At 37.8% G+C, this 12408-nt stretch overlaps 1 protein-coding gene across 2 annotated transcripts in view; it reads left to right on the forward strand.

Annotated features, from left to right (window-relative positions):
* The window catches only part of ATP9B (ATPase phospholipid transporting 9B (putative)), a 271433-nt gene that overhangs the window by 33130 nt on the left and 225895 nt on the right, over nucleotides 1-12408 (forward strand). For both annotated transcript variants that reach the window (XM_063076518.1, XM_063076519.1), the window contains exons 2-3: nucleotides 1562-1735; nucleotides 11800-11950. In XM_063076518.1, coding sequence (XP_062932588.1) covers nucleotides 1562-1735; nucleotides 11800-11950 — 325 coding nt within the window. The remainder of the gene's footprint in view (nucleotides 1-1561; nucleotides 1736-11799; nucleotides 11951-12408) is intronic.

Raw genomic sequence — 12408 nt, forward strand, 5'->3', positions numbered from 1 at the left:
GATTATAACCTGCTGTTTCTCTTTGTGTCTTCCATGCAGTGAGGACTAGATGACTGAGTTCTCGGAGCATTACTCTAGGTATTTTCTTAAAAAGAAAAAAGAAAAAGTCTTCTACAGTATTCACCTATCTCTAAATTGCACTTTAGCAGATGTATTATAATGACCTGTTTATGTGTTTTATTCCTCTGTTTCGTCATTGTTTCTGAAGAACTCTTAATTTCCACCGAGTGTTCCCTTCCTTCCACCATCAGGCCTTCCAAGAGGTGCGTCGCCTTCCCGGGTGGACTTCCACCCCAACAGTGACGCCTTACTGAGCTTGCCACCTTGGTTCTGTGCCCTCCCTAGATTCCCTAGTAGCCAGTGCTATGGTCTCAGTCCTGTTATCCTCAGGGCAGACTCCTTTTGGGTGTAATTTTTGTCTGTTCTGCCACCACTAGGGCTGTTGGCCCTATTTTCCCTCTAGGCTGCCTGGCTGTGATCCAGAGAGGGCTCTGGAAGGGGCTGTCGGTTTGGAGTACTCATCTTCCTCCATATGCGTAGATTGAAGATTGCAGTGTTCCCTGTCCCTTAGCTATATTTTAGTCGTGGGTTTTGGTTGGTTTAGTTGTCTTCCATATGGATTTTAGAGGATGCGAGGAGAGATTTCAATTTAAGTGACTGCCATTATCCCAAGGAACCCAGAAGTCTGCTTTCTTATTTTTTTACATTGAGATAATATCTCCCACAAAGGCTATGTAAAATTAAATAAGATAGCACTGTTGAATCACCATTATAGTTTCTGACAGAAATGATTATTCTCAAAAAGGTAAGTTTTTATTTTTTAAAGATAAATTATGTTCGTGATTGAAGAAAGATAAAATGGACAGTGTTAATGGTAGTCTGCCTGTTTCTTGGATCAGAAGAGGATTGTTGAGCTCTAAAAGTTATGCTGGTTCTTGAGATGTTTTCAATTGAATGGAAAGTTTTAGTAAAGGGAATATCAGAGAGACAGAATAAATGGGACATAGCATCATTCCCTATATGTGTCAGCTCTGACAACAGACCAAGGGACGATGTTGATACCTATCAGTACTCAGTATACAGACAACTACATATTGTCAAAAGCTACTTATAGAACTTTGAATGATGACTGTAAAGTTGTGTAACTTAGAATGTTTAGGTATTACTTGGAGGTTTGTGTTTTTGCTGGTGGTTGAATTTTTTCTGTTGCTGAAGCACGTGTGGCAAGTGGATGCCAGGCAGTACTGGGGGTGCTGTCTCTGCAGGTGACCAGCACAGCAGAGGCTGCTGGGGGCTGTGTTCACAGCACACGCCACACAGGCTTCCTCGGGTAGCCTTTTTCTTGCCTGTTTACTTAAGCTGATTTGTTTATCGCAAAGGAAAGTAGAGTCACTGTGCACTGTTCTTTATAATGATTTGCCTCAGCTGAAGGCAGTTTAGTTTGACAAAAAAGATGGGTAGATCGATCAAGTTAGGCCAGACATTGTCCTAAAGGAAACACTTCTCCTGTAGCAAAAGACAGCTTGATCTGTCTCAGTGCTCCTTTTTTACCTTTGACCAGGTACCAGCTGGAAGATGAGTCTGCCCATTTGGATGAAATGCCACTGATGATGTCTGAAGAAGGCTTTGAGAATGATGAAAATGACTACCACACGTTACCGCGGGCTAGGATGACGCAAAGAAAAAGAGGACTGGAGTGGCTCGTCTGTGGTGGATGGAAATGCCTCTGTACTAGGTTTGTTAACTATACCACCTGATTTCCTTATGCACTAAGGTTATTTATAAGTTTAGCTTCTAATGTACTTGTTAATATGCTAATACATATTAATATAAAAACTAAAGAAGATACTCTCTAAATGACATCATGGAAAGTATTAATAACATTTGTCAAAACCAAACAATTCTAATCTAAAAGGAAGGGAAAGCCAAATTAATTATTTTATGAGAAGTTTTAATGGTTAAAAGCTGGAGAAAATTAGTGATTTTGTAATTAGTGCATGGTAGAATTAATTCTGGTCACTGTATTAACATTTGTAAATGGTGTTCCTTTCCCATCCAAGAAGATAGATATGGACCTATAAAATGCAATTTAATAACGCTGTAGTTATGTGTATTATTCATCTTTAATGCTTTGACTTGGAATAAAATTCTTCTGTTAATTTAACCAACAAAGACAAGAACTCATGTTGCGAACACGTTGCCTGGTGATTTAGATAAGCTGGTGCTGAGATAAACAGGTGTGATTCACCTCTGACAGTCTGGTATGTGAAAGCACATTATACCTCCAAGTCGCCTTGCTGTTGAGTCTGCTGCACAATCCAGGGGCAGGCAGGAAGAGACCACGGCTGAGTGATGCCTCGTGACTTAAGCAAAGGGGGTCAGAAAATTACAGCTGTTACAGTCTTTCTGCTGTTCAGGGTTTATAGTCAATACCTTTATTGCTGTTATGAATTTGTTTCCTTTTGTCCATAAAAGGAAGGTAAATACTTTAGAAAAATATCTTGTCTTCATCCTTTTCATTTTGCCATTAGAAATTTGCAAAAAAGATGTTTTACCACTGGTTTGATTTCTGCGTCAGCTTGTGAGTTCAAAATGTGTTTCATGGACTCCCAGGAATTCTGAGGAAACCGAATTCTGAGGAGAATTGCCTCAGAAACTGGCAACATAGCAGAGGGACAGGAGGAAGGCTGGAGGAATTAGGGTTCATCATCCCTGTTTGGCTTCACTCAAAGTGTCCCTGTCTTCATCTTATTTATATGTTGTAAACTTTCATGTGAAGAAAGAATTTTATGGATAAATAATGTTTTAAAAATTGCTGACTTGTGATACTAATTAGACGAGATCAGGTGCGTTCAGGGTGGTATGGCCATAGATCTTGTGATACTAATTAATAAGTGTCTAGTTCTTATTTAAAAACTTTTCTAGGTTAAATAGCCAATATTCTAGTATTCTGGGGTGTTCTTTGTAAGTCTATATTTAATTATAGAGTTAATTTCTTTCATGATACAGGACTGCAGATTCATTTTGTCAGGTGTAATGGTTTGTGTTTTCAAGGGATTTATCTGTTTTCAAATTTATATTGGCATAAAGTTATTTATAATTGCTTCCTGTGATCTGTCTAATGTATGAGATTGATAGTGATGTTACCTTTTTAAAATTCCTGATAGCAGTAATTTGCCTTTCCTTTTTAACATTAATCTTGATAGGAGATTATCAGTTTAATTATTTTAAAAAAGCCAAACTTTTGGTGTTGTCTTCTCCTTTGTCTGTTTTCTTTTACTTTTAAACTTCTATCTTCAAATAAATTGAGATTTATAGAAAAGTTACCAGTATAGTACATAGAATTCCTGTATATCCTTTACTCGAGTTCACCAGTTTTTAAAATTTTGCCACATTTTATCATTCTTTCTATATCTAACAGTTATTTTTCTGAGTCATTTTAGGACTAGGTGGATTGCTTCGTTCCTCTTTACATCTTAATTCTTTAGTGTGTATTTCTTAAGAATGTATCGTGTGTGCTTATAGTTCTCTGTTGTTTTATTACATGTGCAAATTTGTGTAAGCACCACTGCAATCAGGATACAGACCGTTCTGTCACCACAGAGATCTCTCTTCTGCTGTTCTTTGTGGTCAAATTTAATCCCCTCACCACCATTCCTAACTCTGGCAATCATGAATCAGTTCATCTCTATAATTTTAATTTTGAGAATGTTATATCATTTAAATCACTCAATCTATGATTTTTTGAGGTTGGCCTATTTCAGCCCCTGAGGTCCATCCAAGTTGTTGTATATCACTAGTTAATTTCTTTTTGTTGCTGACTAGTGTTCCATGGCACGGATGCACCACAGTTTGTTTAATTATTCACCTACTGTAGGACATTTAGGTTGTTTCAAGTTTTTGATTATTATAAGTAAAGCTGCTGTGAACAATTGTATACAGGTTTTTTGGTGTGTGTGGACATAAGTTTTCATTTCTCGAGAATAAATGCCCAGAAGTGTGATGGCTAGGTTAAGCAGTAATTGTATATTTAGTTTTTTAATAAACTGCCAAACTATTTCCCAGAGTGGCTGTACCATTTTACATTTGTACCAGTAGTGTATGAAACATCGTTTCTCCTCAACTTTGCCAACATTTGGGGTTGTCACTATTTTTAATTTTATGTTCTAATAGGTGTGTAGTAGTAGATCCTTGTACACTTAATTTGCATTTACCTAATGACTGGTAAGGTTGAACATCTTGTTTTTAAGAAATTTATTTTTTAATTGAAAAGTATTGATTGTACACATTTGTGGGGTACAGTTATATTTTAATAGATGTATATAATGTGTAAGGATCAAATCAGGATAGTTAGCAAATTCATCAGGGCAGTAATTTATCATTTCTTTGTGATGCCAACATTTGAGCTCCTCTATTCTAGCCATTTGAGGACATACGATAAATTATGGTTAATTACAGATTAGCAGTAGTATACACCACTAGAACTTGTTTTTCCTAGCTCATGGTCATTTTGTGTCCATTAACCAACCTCTCACTATCTGCCCTCCCCATTCCCTTCCCAGCCTCTATTAACCACAATTGTACTGTCTACTTCTAAAAGTTTAACTTCTTATTATTTTTTTTAGCTCCCACATAAGAGTGAGAACATGCAGTCAGTATCTATCTTTCTGTGCCTCACTTATTTCACTTAATATAATGTCTTCCAGGCTCATCCATATTGTCATAAATGACAGGATTTCATTCTTTATCATAGCCGAGTAGTATTCTGTTGTGTATATATACCACAATTTCTTTATCTATTCATCTGTCAGTGGACACCTAGGTTAATTCCATATCTTGGCCATTGTGAGTAGTACTGCAGTAAACACGGGGGTGCAGATGTTTCTTTGGTATGCTAATTTTCTTTCCTTTGGATAAATACCCAGTAGTGGGATTGCTGGATCACATGGTGGTTCTATTTTCAGCTTTTTGAGGAAGCTCCATACAGTTTTCCGTAAAGGCTGTACTAATTTACGTTTCCACCAACAGTGTATAAGAGTTCCCCTTTCTCACATCCTCACCAGCATTTGTACTTTTTATCTAATAGTAGTAATAGACATTAACAGAGGTGTTGGAGTGTTTCCCTTATGCTTTCTTCTAGACGTTTTATAGTTTCTGGTCTTACATTTAAGACTTTTATCCACTGTGAGTTGATTTTGGTATGTGGTGAGAGATTGAAGTCTAGTTTCTTTCTTCTCCATATGGATATCCAGTATTCCCAGCACCATTTATTGAAAAGTCTGTTCTTTCCCCAGTGTATGTTCTTTGTGCCTTTGTTAAAGATCAGTTAGTTGAAGATGTGTGGATTTTTTGGGGGGTTCTCTATTCTGTTCCATTGGTCCATATGTCTGTTTTTATGCCAGTACCATGCTAATTTGATTACTATGTCTTTGTAGTGTAATTTGAAGTCAAGTGGTGTAATATCTCCAGCTTTGTTCTTTTCGCTCATGATTGCTTTGGTTATTCATGGTCTTTTGTGGTACCATATGAATTTTAGGATTGTTTTTTCTGTTTCTGTGAAGAATGTCATTGGCATTTTGGTAGGGATTGAATTGAATCTTCAGATTGCCTTGGGCAGTATGGTCATTTTGAAAATGTTAATTCTTAAAATTCATGAACATGGGATGTTTTTCCATTTTTTGTGTGTGCCCTCTTTAATTTCTTTCATCAGTATTTTGTAGTTTTCATTATAAAGATCTTTCACCTCCTTGGTCAAATTATATTCCTAGGAATTTTATTTTTTTGATAGCTCTTGTAAACGGGATTGCTTTCTTGATTTCTTTTTCAGCTAGCTGTTGGTGTATAGAAAAGCTACTGATTTTTGTGTGTTGATTTTTTATCCTGCAACTTTACTGAATTTGTTTATTAGTTCCAAGAGTTTTTTGGTGTAATCTTTAGGTTTTCCTATATATAAAATTATATCATCTGCAAATAGGGACAATTTGACTTCATCTTTTCTAATTTGGATGCTCTTTGTTTCTTTCTCTTGCCTAATTGCTCTGGCTCAAACTTCCAGCACTATGTTAAATAGGAGTGGGGATAGTGGGCATCTGTGTCTTGTTCTTGTTGTTAGAGGAAAAGTTTTCAAATTTTCCCCATTCAGGATGATGTTAGCTGTGGGTTTGTCATGTATGGCCTTTATTGTGTTGAGGTATTTTCTTTCTACACCTAATTTGTTGAGAATTTTTATCATGAAGGATGTTGAATTTTATCAAATTCTTTTTCCGCATCTATTGAGATGATTATGTGATTTTTGTCCTTTATTTTGTTGATGTGGTGTATCACATTTATTGATTTGCACATACTGAACCATCCTTGCATCCCTGAGGTAAATCTCACTTGATCATGGTATATAATCCTTTTGATCTGCTGTTGAATTCAGTTTGCTGTTTTTTGTTGATAATTTTTACATCTGTGTCAGTCAGGGAAATTGGCCTGTAATTTTCTTTTTTTGTTGTGTTCTTGTCTGATTTTGATATCAGGGTGATGCTGGCCTTGTAGAATAAGTTTCTCAGAATATTTGGTTTTATGGAATAGTTTGAGAAGATTTCATATTAATTCTTGTTTAAAAGTTTGGTAGAATTCAATAGAGAGGCCATTCTGTCCAATGCTTTTCTTTGTTGGAAGACTTTTTATTACTAATAGAATCTCTTTACTCATTATTCAGGTTCAGATTTTCTATTTTTTCTTGGTTCAGTCTTTTCCTATAGATGTGTTCTATAGCAACAGTTGGGTAGGGTGTTTTAGGTCTGGTTCTGGGTGAATGCAGTAGCAGGTCTCCATGTGCTTTCTTCATTTGTATTCAGTATAGGAGTTATCTGTGAATGCTTTTGTGGCCTAGGTACTGGAATGCTTGGCGATACCAGGCTGGGTTGCTGGGGTCGTGAATGAGGTCTCAGGCTCTTTGGAGAAGAAGCATTAGGCTGCTCTGAAGCTCCTCAGTTGGACTGGTGACTCAGGAGAGGCTTACTGGTGACCTGACTAGGATGATATTGGGATGTTCTGCAGTGCGCTGGGATGTTCTGCACTGGCCTCCTGTGCACTGTCAGTTAACCCGCACAACATTGGGGTGCAGAGCAGGGGAAAGTGCTCACCTGTTAAGAAGACGTGAGCACTGTGTTGCTTTTGACTTGTAACCAAAGGTGTCTGTTGGATATAGTTATTGCCTAGTGTAAGTTATTTAGTCATGGTTAGTTAAAATTTTAGAAGACAGGATCTTGATAGATAAAAATGCTTTATTAATATTAGAGTATTACTTTGATTATAGAGACATTTGTGAAAAGCTATGATTCTAAAACATTTTAAGAAAAAGTATAATTTGTACACTATTGGACTTGACAGTGTAAAGCAATTTATATGTAAGTGGGAAAGTGTTTTTCTGAATAATCAATAATTTAGAAAATATTCAGCATACATAGAAATCTTATTAAGTAAAGCTCCTAGTTATTTTCTTCCAAGGACTTCTCTTTGGTTCACCTTCTTGTTTTTCAGTATTTGTCAATGTTTCTCTCACACTCTTTTGCCCTCAAAAATTTCCCATAATCTTATTTTCCTCCTTAGCTCTACAACTCAATAAGGCTTATACATACTTCTATCTTTACAAGTATTTTCTTTATCTTTGGGATTTATGTCTTTTGCTCTTAGCATTTATGTCACCTGATTTCCCCTTCTGATAGCATTTTCTGTCTGCATAATCCAATGGCAAACTAATCCAATGGCAAGCAAGTCCAGTGGAGCCCCAGGCTTTTCAAACCTCAAGCCTATTGTAAGTGTCTTCCTTCAATTCTGTGAAGAGGCATGTGATTTGATAGTGGATCCCTAACCACTCCTTGATTCTGTCTGTACACAATAAATAATTAGTAATAACACTTTTGTTTAATAGGTGTTAGTAGCAAAGTGGTATGAATAACTTACAATTATATCTTGAAAGTCTAGAAACTTACATTTATTTGTAAAGGGTTATAGAGAAAAAAGTGAATAAATGTTGAATATATATGTTTTTAGCTGTTGGTATTTTATTTAGTGTTCATGTAGTGAGACTGATGTCAGTGAGACATTAGTTCACATAGTTGCTGACAGTGGTGTTGATGTTAAGGTTTCAGTTCTAGCTGCTGTCGACAGCGCTCATGTTAGACAGACTGGTTTTGCATTTATGGTATCTTTTGTCTGTAGGAGAGTACGTTGATATCAGATAAACACTGTAAACTTCCCATTTCCTAAATTTTATGTGTATTTTTGCAAGTACTTAGCTTTGCCAATCCCGTATTTTATCTTAGATTTGTCTGGCTTTTGTATATTAAAACATCAGATTAGATAATTATGTGTTGCAGAGCAAAAATTTGTATCTGAACACATTCCTGAGGAATTTTTGTAGTACTGGAAATGTGGAAGAGAAGTGTGTATTTCACCTGTGGCACCTGCTCATAGTGCATTTTGTGCTTACCAGTGCTCACTACAATGATGGGAATAGTCTAGCTCTGTGATGTCCAATATGGTAGCCACTGGCCAAGGTAGCTGGAGCCCTTGAACTGTGGCTAGTGTGACTGAGGAACTAGATTTTAAATTTTATTTAATCAAAACTAAAATAGCCACTTGTGCCCAGTGTATACTCTGTTGGCCAGTACAGGGTTGGATACTCCTTGTTGTAAGGGTGTTGACTTTTGGAATGGGGTATGGGAGGCAGAAGCATGGCAGCAGCATGGCAGCAGAGCTTGTGGAAGACTGACTCTGTGGAAGGCTTTTGTGCTGGGGGCTTGGCACTTTGCAGACGAGGAAACAGGACTCAGACCAGGCAGCTTCCCAAAGCCACTGGCTGGCAATTGCCTCCAAAACCATGACTTTAAAGACCATGTCTTTTCCACTGAGTTTTGTCGCCTGCTCATGAGTTGTTCATTTATTTCAGTCATTTATTGAGTGGCCACTGTGCGATGTACATGGCTGAAGAAAGGCAGTTTACCAAAATGAGTAGCAGTTGGCCTCGGACTGATACTAATACGGTGGGATGGACATGCTGTATTGATGAGGGGGTTGAGATCCAGACTGTTTTCAACCTGCCATTAGCTGGTTGTTTAGTCTCAGAAAAGTCACTTGCATGCCTGCCTGCCTGCCTCCAGTTTTCTCATGCGTAATATGTGAGAATTTAGCATCTGTAGTTGCATTGTTCGAGATGATGATTAAGTCTCAAGTTTAAGAAATAATCCCCTCATAGCATAACTGTAAGATTTTCATAACATGGGGAGTACATGTTGTGACCAGATAGAAGACTGATAATTTAGAGCTGCTGCTGGGAAGAGCTAGGGCAGGAGTACTCAGCTGGCTGGAAGAGTAGTGAATTGGGGTAGAGGAGAGTATTGATTACATAGAATGCATGCGTACAGCAAGGTGGGGGCCTCCAGGGGAAGGAGCCTAGTGAGGGATCAGACTGTGCAGTGAAAGCAACACTAAGGTGAGAAACAGCTATCCAAAGCTTATTCTATTTGAAGCTTTATTTAATTTTTGTTTCAAGCATAAACAAGATAAAATATTATCAACATTTTATTGAAATCTTCTTGACAGTTCTCCTTTCTCCCCCACCCCACAACAGTAATTGTGAGAATACTTAATTTTTACCATCTTAAATCCCTTTGAATAATATCCTGATTAGAACTGTTAGGGACTTAAAAGTATGCTTTTCATGTGGAGGTGTTTGGATTTATTGTTTAAAAACTGATAATGGACAGTGCTAAGAAATTTCTGTTCTGGCAGAGTTGGGTCTTTCTTTGCTCCAGTTGAAGCCAAGGGGTGGCAGTAATGATGCTGGAGCTGGCCTGTGTGGCTGTCCCCTTGGCATTGCATCAGGGAAACTTCTCAAGGCAGCAGTGCTTGGCAGTCTCGCGGTGCTGTGACATGTGCGCACACCTTGAGGGGTAGGCAGCTCTGAAGCCTCCCTCTATCCTTGCAGTGTGACCTTCTGAGCACAGCCAAGAGTTAGGCGGATGTTCAGTGGGGATGGTACTGACTTCAGTTTACACACACACACATTCCTTCATGTAGAGTATGTTGGGAAAATAGAACAGTTTGGTCAGGACCCTTGCCTCAGTCTGGTTGGGTGTGGTTCAGCACATCCTTTGTAAGCAAATTGTGTGTGTGTGTGTGTAGAGTTAGTGCTCATGCATGCCAATTTATCTTTTTAGTTTTGTTGCTATTCTTGTGCTTTTGAGAGTTTGTGAAGCAGGCTGGCTGGTGGTTGATTGCACAAGCAACCATGCTCTCTCCAACCTATAGCTCCAAGGACCTGTTTGGCCAGTTACCTAGCTCATAGAACTGCATGTAGAAAGTCTGGTGACCCAGCCTGGTGTGTGTGGGGTCTGGTGACCCAGCCTGGCGTCTGAAAGGTTTGTGACCCAGTCTGTGAATGGGCTTGAGGGGTCTGTGAGCTCCAGACCCAGCCCTAGCCTGACAGTTGGCCCAGTTGGTACAGGATTACTGGCAGGTAAAAGAGCCTGACAACTGGCGTGGTCATGTAGCTTTACAGTGGCATCATGAACAGGATAAAAAGCTTTACAGTTGGCCCAGTTGGCAGTATTACGGGCAGGTATAAGAGTGTAACAATTGGCAACATCGGCAGGATTCCAACATTAGCCGTAGTGCCACAAGTTCTACTGTGGGAGATTTATAAAGTGATGTGTCTAAGTTTCTAATGTTTGTAAAGTGACTTCTAACGAGTGATGTCAGTTTGACTGGAGTAAAAGGATAGCACCCCAGCCTGGCGGACACGGTGATTCTGAGATGTGAGTTGAGATACATCAGCCACATTTTAAATCATACCTTCTATACTGTCATTTGCATGGAAAATTTTACCTTAACTTTTAAGCTGTGTTACAAAAGTGAAGTTAAGAATTTCTGACTTACACAGCTGGCTTGCTCTTCTAGTGTTGAATACATTTAGAAGATGAGATTTAACAACTTCCCTTAATAAACCATTCTGAGTCTTTCTTTACATATTGGAAATTTGAGTTAAACCAAATTTTTGATATTGAAGTTTCAGTTCATAATCATTTTGTGCTTAATAGTAATGAATTTGATACCTTTTCATCATTTTCTGTGGTATTTTAAGAAAAGTTATTCTGTTGGAAACTTTATACTCTCTACCCCAAAATAATGGTTTATATGGCCAGGAAGGAGAAGAGTTTCTTCTTCTGGAAGCCTGATACTACTGGAACAGGGTAAATTTAGAATTAAAATATTTATTGCACAGGTGAAGATAGCTTTGTAGAAATACAATCAATCTTTTATTATTATTAGAACATCGTGTTAAACATTAGTATCCTTTTTAAAAACTGAATTGAGCCATAAGTCTTAATATTGTATTAGTTAATGCTACTGGAAAAGTCATTTTTTAAGAGTGGAAAGAAGTGATTACTTCAGAGAAGAGAGAGAGCCACATCCTGAATTAATTAGTATCTAAAGACATTTATCATCACATCAGAGTATTGACTGCTTCCAAATATTAATGGTTTTATTTTGCCAATAAGAGTGTCTAAACAGGGAAGATAATTTCCCTGGGGTTCTAGAAGCCACTGTACATTTAAACAAGATTATATTTTTATGTCAAATTTAAATTTGTATAACTGACCTATTTTAAGAAAAATCCCACAAATTAGCCATAGGTCTGCTATTTATGTCTTAAATACAGAAACAATTAATATTGGCTCTAAATACGTAGAATTAGTTTAAACTTTAAAAAAAGCATACACAATGTGTATCTTTTGTTTGATGCAGTTGCTGTGACTGGCTGATGAATATCTGTCAAACGAAGAAAGAACTGAAAGCTCGCACAGTATGGCTGGGGTGTCCTGAAAAGTGTGAAGAAAAACATCCCAGGAATTCTATAAAGAATCAAAAATACAATATATTCACTTTCATACCTGGGGTAAGACCATTATGTTCTTGAAGGTGGGCTCTGTGACAGAGAGTGCTGGCTTCCCTTGTGATATGAAGAAGCCTGTTGAAACTCTTATTTAGCTATTAATTATGTCATTTACAAGTCAGTGCCTTTGTTTTTGAACTGTCCGTATTTCAAGTAATTGCCAGGTAATTCATACACTTTTTTTTTTTTTTTTCTGACCAGTAAGGGGATCGCAACCCTTGGTACAGTGTGGTCTGCACCACACTCAGCCAGTGAGCGCACCAGCCATCCCCTATATAGGATCCAAACCCACGGCCTCAGCGCTACCAGCGCCGCACTCTTCCGAGTGAGCCACAGGGCCGGCCCTAATTCACACACATTTTTAATGGCTACATCATAGAGTTCAACTCAAGGAAATTTACAATTTGGTTATTGCCTTCAGTTCTTGATAAATATCATATTTATATTATTGTAGAATTATA

Source organism: Cynocephalus volans, chromosome 13 (genome assembly GCF_027409185.1).
Source record: "Cynocephalus volans isolate mCynVol1 chromosome 13, mCynVol1.pri, whole genome shotgun sequence".
Classification (NCBI taxonomy): domain Eukaryota; kingdom Metazoa; phylum Chordata; class Mammalia; order Dermoptera; family Cynocephalidae; genus Cynocephalus; species Cynocephalus volans.